The sequence below is a fragment of the Podarcis pityusensis genome (assembly GCF_964106645.2).
Source record: "Podarcis pityusensis genome assembly, chromosome: 12".
In the NCBI taxonomy this organism is placed as follows: Eukaryota; Metazoa; Chordata; class Lepidosauria; order Squamata; family Lacertidae; genus Podarcis; species Podarcis pityusensis.
In genome coordinates this window covers 734,660-748,414 of record NC_138037.1, presented here as the reverse complement: position 1 = coordinate 748,414, position 13,755 = coordinate 734,660, and the positions used below count along the sequence as shown (strand labels likewise).

General features: G+C 46.6%; 1 protein-coding gene across 1 annotated transcript; it reads right to left on the bottom strand.

The window, feature by feature from the left end:
* Positions 1-5,168: 5,168 nt before the first annotated feature.
* On the bottom strand, positions 5,169-13,271 carry LOC308459679 (vomeronasal type-2 receptor 26-like). The gene is made up of 6 exons (XM_080975233.1): positions 12,912-13,271; positions 11,528-11,819; positions 9,448-10,260; positions 9,125-9,352; positions 8,088-8,214; positions 5,169-7,259 (listed from the first exon to the last, which is right to left on the bottom strand). Exons 1-6 carry the CDS (start codon positions 13,124-13,126, stop codon positions 6,361-6,363), a joined length of 2,574 nt encoding a protein of 857 aa, XP_080831359.1. The 5' UTR covers positions 13,127-13,271; the 3' UTR covers positions 5,169-6,360.
* Positions 13,272-13,755: the final 484 nt, after the last annotated feature.

The following is a 13,755-nucleotide window of genomic DNA, read 5'->3' as shown; positions in this document are numbered from 1 at the left end:
AAATATTGTAAAATTAAGGAACTTTAGAAGGATGCTGGATAGAAATTAAGAGGTTTTTAGCTGTAATGCTTTAAGAGACATGGAAAAAAAAAAAGGTTAACAATTGGGTAAAAGATTAATGGTAAGGATTTGCTGAACCAACAAACTGAATTGGAATACAAAGAAGGGAGGTATGAGGAGGTCTGGGGAAATAAGAGTAAGGAAAATAGGTTATGGAACATTAGTGTGTTTTTAACTGTTTTATTTTGTATGTTTTTTCTTACTTTTTGCTTTTTTGCTGTAATTTATACTTTTTTCTTTGTTTTCTGTATTTTTGTGAAACTTTAATAAATATCATTTAAAAAAAAAAACAAAGACATGGCTGGAGTGGTCCTGAGCCCTAGGGCTGGTCAAAGCGAGAGGAGCCATCATCCCCAAAGCACAAGTGCCAATTCGGACCTCTCCCTCTTGGCTGCCAGAGGGCAAGGCTGGACCAGATGGACAAGCAGAGAGTCACCCACTCACAATCAGGGACTATTTGCACAAGAGACTGGGCCAAGAGAAATGAACTAACGTGACTGTAATGTAAAAGAAAACGGGAATCCTTGCTTCAAGGAGGAAAGATGAGCAATACACTGACATCTTGACTGAAAGGTGAAAAGCCAAGGACTTAAGTTTCTGTCTATCACAGAACCATTTTGTGACATGGCATGGCATTTAAATTGTGTTTTACGGAAATGTTTTTGGGGAAATTGTAGCTTTTAAAAGGGTTGCACACCTTTGTCCGGGGTCTCTTCTTTTCGCTTGCTGGGGGGGGGAGGTTTGCAACAATAAAGATGGGGCTTAATAGCTTCATATACCTGGCTGCGGTCTCTTGGATGGTTATGACTGGCAAAAGGACCTCCCAAGATCACCAGATCGCAGAGTGGAATGTGCTGTACTCAGTGATCCTCTTTTTTTGTGATAGCCTTTTTAAATTTTTCATAAATAACCAAAATAAAAACAACAGCAACAACACAACAGAAGATAAAGGGGGTGGGGAATCATATGCGAAATTTTAAAAACCATATTCTTTTTAGTAGACTTCCCTCCCCCTCTTGGTTTCATTATATTAAATAATAATAATAATAATAATAATAATAATAATAATAAATTTTATTTATATCCATCTCCAATCATTTATATCCAATCCATCTCTCAGGAAGAAGTCCTTGAGGCAATGGAGATCTTCACAGACTTGGCAAAGGGTCAGGGCAGCTCATGTTCTGGAGTTGCATATGTCCGCTCCTCTCCAGGGTTTTTCCCAAGCAAGCAGAGACTGCGCTTGTGTGAAGTTCTTCTCTTCTCCACCCTTTTCCTGCCTCTTCTGGTTCTGAGAGACCAGGAGGGAGGGGAGTTTGTGGCTGCAGGAGGGGGAGCCTGACTCGCCTCTGCCTCTTGGCCTCCCTCTTCCCTCCCTCCTGGTCTCTCAGCTCATGTTGGGAAAAAGCACCAAGGCAAAAGCCAGCTCCAGATGGCTGGAATGCAAAACAGGTTTGCAGATGTACTGTTGGAGAAAAGGTGGAGCCTATTCTCTGTACTGAGCACCGGATGTTAGCTCAGTGTGTCATCTGATCTGTACTGGAAGTACAGGGGAGGAGTGTGTGTCTCTTCTGATGGAGACTGAAGGGTGCAGACGCATTTCTATGTACTGTTGAGTGACAGAAATAAAACATGTAGAAAGGACTCCTGTCTGTCTCATTTCTCCTCCCTGGGAGAATGCAGGGAGGGAGAGAGAAGCAGAGAGAAGCAGAGGGTGTGTTTTCCTCACATCTAATGAGGGAAATCGCCGGTTTATGACCTAGCCTGCCGGGAGACGCAGCGGAGAGGTCATCCAGTATCTCGCTCAATTGCCTCGGGGGAGGCCAGGTACCTCTGCCTGTGGGCTGAAGATACTGACATATGGTAGCAGAGGATGGTTGCGATTCATCGGACATCTGCATGAGAGGCTGGTGGATTGTCCTCCTCTGCTCCAAGGAGGAAGAGAAGCGTCTGAAAGAAGCCAGAGGCTCAACAGACAGCTGGTGGAAAGAAAAGGTGTTTTCCAAGCAACGGAGTTCAAGGTATGCTGCTGCATTTCGGGCTAAAAGTGTGAACGCAGATTGATTGATTCTCTGGTTCATGGGGGAGCTGCGTTTTGGAAAAATACAGCTCCGGGAGAAGAGGCCTGCAGCTTGGAAGCTCAGCCTGCATTCCACAAATTCTTGTGGTTAAGATAAGAAGTCCTATTGAAATGCATTGTTGCTAGGTAACGGAAAGTTGGAAAGTTACTAGCAGAGAGGCTGGATTATGAAGCTTGAGAAAAGCGAAACAAAACCAGAGAGTGTTTTGGCTACAAAGTTTACGTGCCCTTGGAAGGGACTTTTCATAGCAGCCAGGGTTTAGCTGCCAGGTGCAAAAAGCGTAAACAACTTGCAGTTTTGCCTGCCTGAGAAAGGAAAAAACAACTGTTGGATTTTACAGTTTGTTTGACAGTGTGAGCTGGAGGCTTGGATTCAAAATGGATGCCAAGAAGGGGGGAGACTTGCCTAACTCATCTCCCCTGACCAGAGACAGTTATTCATCAGGGTCTGGATGGATAACTACCCCAGAAGGGGTGAGCCAAGATGATGCTGGCCAAGTTCCTAAGAGCTCAACGAAAGCTGAGGAGAGCTTTGACCCCAGAGGGGAGAGTGCAGGAACTGTGGCTGTTGGAACTGTTGGTGTTCCTGAACAAGGTGCAATGGGTGTTGCTGACAGGGGGAGGGAAGAACAGAGTTCAAATCTCCCCACTGATGATGCTGCTGGGAAGCATGGAGTAGCATTGAGTGCTGTCCGATGCTACAATTGTGGACAGACTGGGCATCTACAGCGAAACTGTAAGAAGCCGCGCCAGTCAAGAGGAGCAAAGAGCAGCTCTATGAAGCCTGAAGCGTCAGGCAAAAGCCGTACCAAGTACCAGGTGAAACCTGCAAAGGCTATGATGGCGAAAGGAACCACGCCAGATGTTGGGAACGCATTCATAATCGACACTGGATGCACAAAACATTTATGCCCGCACAGAGGACTATTTTCGACGTTGAGGAAGCAAAGCTTCACTGTGAAACAGCCCAACGGTCAGGAGTTGGAAGCGACTGGAATTGGGACTGTGTATCTTGAGAGTCTGAACTTGACTATAAGTGATGTTTACCTGGTTCCAGAACTGAGATTTAATCTGCTGAGTGTGTCGCAGATTGCAAAGAAAGGACTGAAACTGTCCTATGATGCTAAAAGCTGCAAGATCTACAAAGATGGAGAACTGTTTCTTACTGCCAAAGAGAAAGATGGACTGTATTTGTTGACTTTTGATCAAAGTGATTACATGAAATGTAATTCTTCTGTTTCTAACGAAATCTCTCTTGCAGGTGTGACCAGTGTGAGCACCAGGAAGGTGACCAAGACCAAGAAGGTCGACAGAGCATTTCAGCAGGTGTATGCTGATGTGATTGGTCCTCTAGAACCATCTAGGGGCAATGCAAAATATTACCTTTTGTGTGTGGATTGTTTCACTAATTATTCTTGGGTTTATATGATGGAGAAACCGCATGAAACTTTAGAAAAGTTTCAGGAGTTTTGTGACAAGGTTAAAAGTATGCATGATGCTAACATTGATTGTCTTTTCACAGATGACAAACAAGTTTTTCTGTTACAGAAGTTTCAGAAGTTCCTGGATGGAAAAGGGATAGACCACAAAGTTGCAGTTTCGCAAGAAGTGTGGAACAGGGGGGTCTGTGTAAGAGTGAACAAAGAATTGCAAAAGGGGATGAATGCGCAATTGCTGAGTTCACATTTGCCACATGAATATTGGGCCGAATCGCTAGCGTCCTATCTTCATGTGTGGTTGAGAAAAGTCTCAACAGAGTTGGGATGTTCTCCTTTTGAGAAGCTGTTCAATAGAAAACCTTCTGTTGCCTATTTTAAGGTTTTTGGGTCTCATGTGAGAACAGAAGCTCCAGGTGGAGTAAAGAATGCCAGAGGCATTTTTGTGGGTTATGAAAAGGGTCTCTACAGAGTAATTTTGTCTGAATCTGGTCAGGTGATTCTCACAAAGTTTAAAGAGAGTGCTCCTGGACAAGAGCGAGTTGTACAAACATTTCCCACAGGTGGCAATTCAGATGATGATGATGATTTTTCTGATGTCACAGATTACAGTGGTACTGATGATGATGACACTGATAGCTCAGAGAGTTCAGTTGTAACAGTCATTGAGAGAAAATCTCACACAATGGATAGACCTTCACAGGTGAAGGAAGAACCACTGATTGCTACTGGTTCTCAACAGAGTCCAAAGGTTGAACCAGTGAGCAGAGAGGATCAGCACCTCATACGCAGGTCTGAGAGAGTTACAAAGGGTGTACCACCAAAGAGGTACTCAAAAGAGTTTACTAACTTAGCTGTTGCATGTGTTGCTATTGTTAACAACTCAAAGCAGGTTGAAGCAGTGTCTAAGTCAGAGACAAAGACACAACAGAGGGTAGCAAGCCAAGGTAATGCAGAAGCACTCATTCCTTGGAAGCCAGACAACCAGAGAGGTACACTGATGAAACCAGTGGTGGGGAGTTCCAAGGGTGGAACTGAAACAACAGGGGACTGTTATATGTATAACAACTGTTTGTTCTCTTCTCTGGATCATGTTTTGCCAATTGATGCTTTTGGGGGAGGATGTTGGGAAAAAGCACCAAGGCAAAAGCCAGCTCCAGATGGCTGGAATGCAAAACAGGTTTGCAGATGTACTGTTGGAGAAAAGGTGGAGCCTATTCTCTGTACTGAGCACCGGATGTTAGCTCAGTGTGTCATCTGATCTGTACTGGAAGTACAGGGGAGGAGTGTGTGTCTCTTCTGATGGAGACTGAAGGGTGCAGACGCATTTCTATGTACTGTTGAGTGACAGAAATAAAACATGTAGAAAGGACTCCTGTCTGTCTCATTTCTCCTCCCTGGGAGAATGCAGGGAGGGAGAGAGAAGCAGAGAGAAGCAGAGGGTGTGTTTTCCTCACATCTAATGAGGGAAATCGCCGGTTTATGACCTAGCCTGCCGGGAGACGCAGCGGAGAGGTCATCCAGTATCTCGCTCAATTGCCTCGGGGGAGGCCAGGTACCTGGCCTGTGGGCTGAAGATACTGACACTCCAATCATTTATATCCAATCCATCTCTCAGGAAGAAGTCCTTGAGGCAATGGAGATCTTCACAGACTTGGCAAAGGGTCAGGGCAGCTCATGTTCTGGAGTTGCATATGTCCGCTCCTCTCCAGGGTTTTTCCCAAGCAAGCAGAGACTGCGCTTGTGTGAAGTTCTTCTCTTCTCCACCCTTTTCCTGCCTCTTCTGGTTCTGAGAGACCAGGAGGGAGGGGAGTTTGTGGCTGCAGGAGGGGGAGCCTGACTCGCCTCTGCCTCTTGGCCTCCCTCTTCCCTCCCTCCTGCTTCAGCTTCGGCCTCTGATTCTGGACTGCCCTCTCCACAGACTCTCCCCACTCACTAAGCCCTCTTACGTTCTCAGCTTCTGACCCCTCTTTTCCTCAGTCTTCTCGCTCTGACCTCCCATCGTTGTCCCACCGCCTCTCCCCAGGCTCTCAGCCTTCTGCCCTTGATGGTTCCCCAGCTGGTTCCTCCCATCATTTCAGACAGAAGATGAAAATGAGTCAGGCTTTGGGGAATCAGATTCATTGGCAGCAAAGAAGCAGCTAAAAAAAGGGGAGTTCTTACCCATTAGTTTATTCAATAATCACGAGAGACAAAGGAATGTGGTCTCTCTCTAGAAATGGCCTTGCTCAAAGTAAAGTCCCCCCAACTTTGCGTCCCCTATTCTGTGTTGGCCAATCTGAGCCTTCTGCAGCTGAGCTCTCTGTTCTACTATCCAGAATGCCTGTCTTGTCTTGGGAGAAGGGGTGGGGTGGGGGTCAGGAATGCTTTCCAAAGACACTGAGTGTGTCAGCTGTCTCTCGCCGGTGCTTCTTCTTCTTCCTCTTCCAATCTTCCCCAGCTTCTACCCTCTGCAGCCTCTGAACTACGCCCTTCTGAAAACACCTGATCCAAATCCATGCTGTCCTCCAGAACCAGCCAGGATGACCCAGATGAGGATCAGGAGCAGAAACAACAACATGACGTTTAAGGTATCTTGTTGGAATCAGCCTGTGAAAAAGATTTTCAGTCCAAGAGCTTGTAGTCGTGGCAGTTATTATAGGTTCATTTTCATCATTCATGACTTATGCAAAATAAAGAGAGATTTATATCGATGGAGCATTAATCTAAAAACAACTGTGTGTGTTTCCTTTCTGCAGTGCTGGGTAGAATCAACATGGAATACTGTAAGAACCCAATGCCATCTTAAGTTCTTGTTCCCAGGTGCTCCTTTGTATTCAGATCAGGCCTCAGCAGAATAACGTAGCACTTGGGGAGGAAGATGCAGCCCAGGAGCCCAGCACTGGAGGCCAACATAGAGAAGATCTGCACGGCCACCATGTACTTGCCCTTGGTGCTCAGGTAGGTGGGCACAAAAGACACCCAAACACTGCAGAAGACCAGCATGCTGAAGGTGATCAGCTTGGCTTCGTTGAAGGAGCCGGGCAGCTTCCTGGCTAGGAAAGCCAGAGCGAAGCAGATGGCAGCCAAGAAGCCTAGGTAGCCAAGGGCAACATAAAACATGACCACAGACCCTTCGTTGCATTGCAGGATGATCTCTTCCACCTGGGAGTGCATGTCAGACTCTGGAAATGGGGGAGAAGAGCCCAGCCAGATGGTGCAGATGAGAACTTGCACACCAGAACAGGAGATGACAATGGAGGTGGCCAGACTCTTCCCTAGCCATCTCCTCACCCTGTTCCCTGGCCTTGTGGCCAGGAAGGCCAGCACCACCGTGATGGTCTTGGCCAAGAGAGAAGAAACAGCAACGGAGAAGATGATGCTGAAGGCCGTTTGTCGGAGAAGGCAGGTCGCTATTCTTGGTTGCCCAATGAAGAGGAAGGAGGACAAACAGGAAAGCAGAAGGGAGGCGAGCAGGGTGTAGGAGAGGTCCCGGTTGTTGGCTTTGACTATGGGAGTTTCTTTGTATTTAATGAAGATTTCTAACACAATGCCTGCTGTAGAAGATAAGAAGAGGACAATGGAAGCTAAGGTGATCCCCAGATGGTCTTCATAAGCCAGGAAGGTGATAATGCTGGAGACACATTGATCTCTGTCCTTGTTTGGATGCTGATCTTCTGGGCATTTGGTGCAACGTTCTGCATCTGAGGAAGAGGAAAAGAGTGGCTGCAGCATCCCTTACATCCATGACCACCTGTGCTCCGGAAATAAGAATGTGTAAAGAGTGGCAAGCAATTCTTTGTTCCTTTTTTGCAAAGGGCACCCTTATATCTTACATTTCCTCGAACGAGGTGGTGCACAAGGGTTTTCTCATTATGCTCACTGCAGCAACATCGTGTCAGGCGGCTGCCAGCAACTCCTTCTGCTCAGAAATGTACAAAGACAAGGGATGTTCGTACCACCCATTTTTTAATTCAGCATATACAGAGAGAGGCTATAGAACCCAGCCTCTTAGATAATGGCGTCATCCCAAGTGAATCTCCACCCCCCCATCTCTCCTACTCTACAGGTGCTGATGTTTGCCCTCTGCCTTTGAGCTCTTTGCTCTCCGGCTTTCAAGGCTTGCTGGGTTCAGGAAGGCTTTCTAAAAACATTGTGTCCATCAGCCGTCACCCTCCTGGTGCTTCCCCTCCCTCCACCTCTCCCCTTATTCCCCAGCTTTCCCCCTCATCTGCCTCTGAGGTCCCTCAAACCCCTGTTGTAATTCTGAACTGTCTTCGTCTTCTCTGGTCAGAAGGGGGAGGCAGTCTCCACCATTCCTCCTCTGCCCAGGCCCTGACAAATGGTGATCTAGGATCTACTGAGAGGCAAAGACTTCTCCACATCAACTGCGTTCTATGTTTTCTGCATAATCCTGAAGACACGTCACTTGACCTTGACCTTGTTAAGGCAAATAGATTTCTGTTGCTTCCATGCAATGCTTCTGGTAGTGAGATCAGAATGTTCCCTCTCTTGTAATCCTTCTCACCCACCTTCTTGGTTGGACATGGTTCCTTCCGCACAAGGATCACAACCATAGCAGCAAACAGGCTTTCCTTCTGGAACCACCTTTGCAAATCCAGGTTGACATATTTTGCTACACCTGGAACGAGGCACGGCCTAACCATGAAGATAAGAAGGTGCATGGAAAATCAATAAAATTATAAGGGGGGGGGGAGAGAAGATGCATTGCGGAGAAAGTGTTAGGGGTATTTGTGTGTCTGGATTTCACCCACATAGTTTGGTAATCACCCAACAGGATCTCTTGTCCCCCTGACCTCGTCCACTTTCTGCATAGAAGCAGCATTCTCCAGCCCCGACCCTGAGGTCCAGCTCCGAGGGCCTTCTGACGGTTCCCTCCCTGGGAGAAGTGAGGTTACAAGGAACCAGGCAGAGGGCCTTCTCAGTGGTGGCGACTTCCATGTGGAACAACCTCCCATAAGATGTCAAGGAAATAAATAACTAGCTGACATTTAGAAGGCAGCTTGGTACAGAGAAGTATTAAATATCTGAGGTTTTATTGTACCAATTGGTTTTGCCAAACTTAGGATTCTCCCACATGTCAAATCTCAGGGTGCACATGTCTGGGTGTAGGTTTGGGGAGTTACAAAAAACCAGCCTCCTTTGATGCAGGGGTGTGTGGAAGGTGTGGGAAGGAGAGAGAAAGAGAGAGAGAGAAGAGAAGAGAAGAGAAGAGAAGAGAAGAGAAGAGAAGAGAAGAGAAGAGAAGAGAAGAGAAGAGAAGAGAAGAGGGCTGGGTGCTGCTTTCTTTCCTCCCCAGGTGGACTGAGAGGGACATGGCTGGGAAACATAGTCTGCCTTTTCTCAGGATGCCTGGGCGCTAGCGCATTCTTGAGCCTCCAGATTCCTCTCCCCTCTCAGCTGCTGTGGCAAGAAGGAGCAGCGCTGGCAGCTGAAACTGGGTGGAAAGGACACCATTGGTCCCCCTTATAAGGTCATTTGGCAAAAGAGGCTCCAGGAAGAGGATGAGCAGGATCTCCTAGCCTTCTTCCTGGGTAACATCCCCTACCTTGTGAAACTTCTCAGGCCACTCAATGGCTTCTGGGTTGATGGTGAACTTGATGCCAGTAGATGCCTCTCTACTTGTACTGCCAATCTTCACCAAAGCATGAGACTCATTGGGAAACATCACCCAATTCATGATATCAAAGTCAGGAGGCAGCTCCCAATTCTCATCCAAACATATTGTGCCCCTGGAAGTATTCAAACACTGGATTTCTTTTAAGAAAGGGTGGAGCTGGAATGACAGGGAAAACAGCAGCATTTCATTGTTTCTCACTTGGAGCAAGTGGCTCTCCAAAATAAGATTAATGCAAAAGATAATAAAATCACCTGCCATGGCTGAAGCCTTCCCTGTTCCCATTGGGCTCCTTCTCCCACCATCAGCATCTGCCGTGGTCTAGATGAAAACGCAGCATTTAAGGCCTGGGCTGCAGCTTGAACATTGATGTAAGTGCCATAGCTGTCAGCAGACAGGACTCTGTCAATATGCTCTTGGGGCAAAGACTCCCGTTCCTCCTCCTCTCTGCATCTTATCCAGCCTTTCGGGGATAAAACATGCTTTGCATATGAACAGTTAAATGCTTCATCCAAAAAATGGATAAGAAGACTGGACAGGGATTCATCATAACCACGTTTGGTGCTCCTTATTCTGGTCTCAATTGCAAAAGAGAGAGAACCATGAATGTGCTGGAAGAGTGTAGGAGGCAATATCAAGCCAGTGCTGATGCCCAGGAAAGCTGTTGTGATCCAGACTTTCCCCCCTATTTCTTTCTCATAATCCGTACATATTTCTATTATTAATAATATTTCCACTGTATCAGTTACATAGCAAACAAATACCCCAACTTGTCTCCATCTTAAATAAGCTTCACTTGGGTTCATCAGTGGAATTAAATCCTCTTCTGCCAATATTTTTGACAAGGCAACGCAGATCCCTCTTCTGATCATCAGAGGTGTCATAATGCTCACAAACCTTTCTCCACTGTCATTGTCTGCAGCCAAGAGGCCAACCCACGTCCATCCGAAATGGTGGAGCAACTCCACGATCCCTTGGTACTGACTTTCGTCTTTGGGGAGCATCTGGTAGAGGAAAGGGAACTGTGTTTTATCTTCAAGAACCTGGGCTGTGAAGCCATAACTGAGCTGGTGAGGAAAGAAAAGAGTAATTGTTTTGCTTTCAGGAAGGGAACAGATATTTAGTAATCTGAAATGATTAATATCTAACCAAAGTTGTGCTGCTGGGATCAATGGGAGCTTTATTCCGAAACAGCTGGTGGTGTCAGGAACTGTTCAGATGAGAAGAAGAGGTGGAGACCCTCAAGAGTCTTCCAGGGAGGGGGCAGAGGAAGACAGCATGGAGCCAGGTTTGTGGTGGTGGGGAAAGGACCCAGCCCAGAAGACGAAAAGAGCTGGGGAATGTTGGAAGGTGAGGAGCAAGGGCAAGGTAGCAGATTCACCAGCCCTGAAGAGAGACAGGAGTCAGATGCAATGGAGACAAGATCAGAGTCAGTTGAGACTAGGTCCTCCTTCCTCCTTTCTCTAAAACCGGGCGTTTCACCCACATCACAGAGCAGAAAACGACCCAGAGGCAGAAGGGGTCCCTTGGCCGCCACCGTAGGAGCAGGAGGGGTCTGATATGCAAGCTGGGGCAAGGAGGAGGGGGCACACTGGGCAACAGCTCCAGCCTGGAGGGAACATACTTTGTGGTTCTCTGTCTGTTTTGCTTGATACTAAGAAGTGAAGGGATAAAGACGCTCTCTGCCTGCCTGGTTCCCCTTGCCAGTACTTTGCCTGTCAGCTCCCTCCCTGTCAGGTGGGGGCCAAGTAGGAAAAGGCTCAGTACATTCAAAAAAGAGTGTTGGATTTCACTTCATTTATTATATTTCTGTGTTGCTTTTCATTCACAAAAATCACAAAGCTGCTCATGAACAGCAAAAATGTGATAGAACATCACAAATACAACATAATTCATATAGAATAATTTACAAACCATCAGTTAAGCATTTACGCTCTATAAAAAAACTATTAAGAAAACTACTCATAAGCTAAACAGTACAATTTCAACAAAAGTAACTTTATAAGATTAACAAAATACCACAGTATGTATAATCTATGGAACAATATTAATACCCTCAACAAACCAGCAACCAGAAATGAACCGAGCACTCTTGAATTCATGCACCCAGTCTCCCCACCGCATGACTCATGATCTTTCTCTCAATTCATTTCACTAAAAGACACATGCAGATCATGTCCATGGCAGCAGCTCAGGGCTGGAAGTGGGGCAAGGCAGGTGGGAGAAGCCTTGGCCGGATGGCCAGCACATAGCTCAGGGTTTCCCCCTTAACTCCCCCCAGGAGAAAGTAGAGGTTCCTCCTGTGTCCCTCCATGCCCTCTGTCCCATTCATACCTGTGGGATTTTGTAGATGCCTGACATGGTGGAAATCTCCTTTGAGATGTCAGAATCACTCCTTCCAAGAACAGCCAGAAGGGGATTCTCTTCTCCGCAGCGATAATTGGGAATGTTTCTTCCGCTGCCTGCAAGCAGCTCTAGCATGGCATCTGAAGTCATCCTGGCATCAAAATAGTTCTCATAGAGGTTGTAGCCAAGGGTGATGTTGGGTAAGAGCCTGAGATCCCGGTTGATCTCCTGGATGGTGAACAGGAAGGACAGGGTGTGCCCGTAGAATGCAAATGTGTCGCTGCAATGAATGGACCAATTTAAAAGACTCAAACCCTATTCACAGGTGAATGATAACAAAATATTATCCACAAAGATTAGTCTCTGTTAAATTATCTTATTGCATTTGTATCCAACCCTTTTCTGTCCATTATACAATACAGTTTTGAAGATTTGTTCTCCAAACCAGGAGCGTAGAGGTACTCCAGAGAATAAAACAGAGTAAGAAAATGAATCTCCTTCCCCCCAAATTTGTGAAATACTGGGAAGTTGCTGCAAATGTTTTGCTTGTGCTTTTGCCTCAGGGGTTTGGGTCCTTCAAAGGGGGGCTGTACACATTCCCCAGCTCTTATTCAGAAGGAAAAATGGGGGTCAAGTGGGGGGGGTTTGTCCAGGGTGACCAGTGGGTTAGTTAGGAGCAATTTGAGTCCAGGACCTCAAAACATCTTTACGGAGGAGGAGGAGGAGGAGGAGGAGGAGAAGAAGAAGAAGAAGAAGAAGAATTGCTCATGTTTAAGAGCTCTGACTCCATAGCATGGGAGTCTCCTGGCTTTTATTGTTTTATTTCTTCATTTTGTAGAAAGCATATCTTTCCCTCTCTTCAGCCAACAAACGTCACCCAGGATCTTAACATTTCATTCTCAAAACTGCATCCCTTAAAAGCAATTCTGACTAGGCAGTTTATAAATTGTACCAATAGAATAGTAATAAATCAAATCTTGGCACCTTGAATACTGCCTGAGTTTCATGCCAGCCTCACCTCCTTCCTGCAGGTGGGAAAATTCAGGGGATCCCTTTGATCCCTGACCAGATTCTCTTGCATTCTTGTGTCACCAAGCTCCAAAAGCAACCCAGTAGCATGAGAGGGAGAGTATTTTACTAGGGAAGATGCAAGGAACTGGGAGAGGCTTTGGGGGAAATCTTTTATTGGACTCCAGCTCCCATCATCTCCAACCATCAAGGCCAAGGGTCAGTCAGGCAAGAGGGGAGCTGTAGTCCAGTGATCTCTGGAGGACCCCAGACTCCTCAATCTTGAGAAAGGGGCTCTCTCCTTCAGAGATAGGGACCAGGGATGCTTAAGGATTTTGACATCCCTCTGTAAAGAATTACTTACTCCACAATCCTGGTGAAGGGTGTCTGGGAAAAGACATAGGGATCATATTCTAAAAAATCTTTTGGAGATACGATTCCACCAATGAGGAAGTCTCCAGGCTGGTAGTAATTGCGAGCATCCGTTTGATCTCTGATCAGATTCAAGGGGCATTTTGCCTTCTGCCTCACACAGACTCCTTGGGAGCAAATTAGCAGCAGGAGCAGCAGGGATCTCATCCTGGCTCTGCCTCCTTCACACCTGTTGTGTGTGGCTCCTCTTACCTCCTGACCCAGCCAAGCAGGAGAATCACAAGACTCTCGCAAGACCAAATCTGCAGTGGCTTTCCTGGGGTGGGTGGGGCTCAGCTCTGGCTTCCCTCCCCCCCCCCAAGCCCTTCACCTGCTCCAAATCTTGACTCACTCTGTCTCCAACACAGGAAATACTATCTGCAAGAACTTTTTCTTTTTCACTCACGGTACAATTTATAATGTCATGCTGTTGGTGCTTCTGATGCAACCTCCAGAAACATCTCTTGGGCTTTTAGAAGATGAAATCACTATGATTTTGATAATTATAAGTGGCAGAAATCTCACCTAGATAACTTTCTGGCGTCTTGAATGGCTCAAGCAGCAGCTGCAGAGCTGGAGGAAAACACGTTTGCAATGCTGCTCTAACATTTGGCATAAATCAAGGGGGGGGCAGAGTTTGGCCTGAAATTTGTGCACAGGGCCTCCGGAGAGAGACCTGCACCTGGATCTGACCAAAGGCCCAGCTAGTCCAACACCCTGTAGCTCACAGTGGGAAACTAGAGAAGCAGGACCGGAGGTCCCAAGGGAGCTGCTCACACCTTCTCAAAGGACTGGGG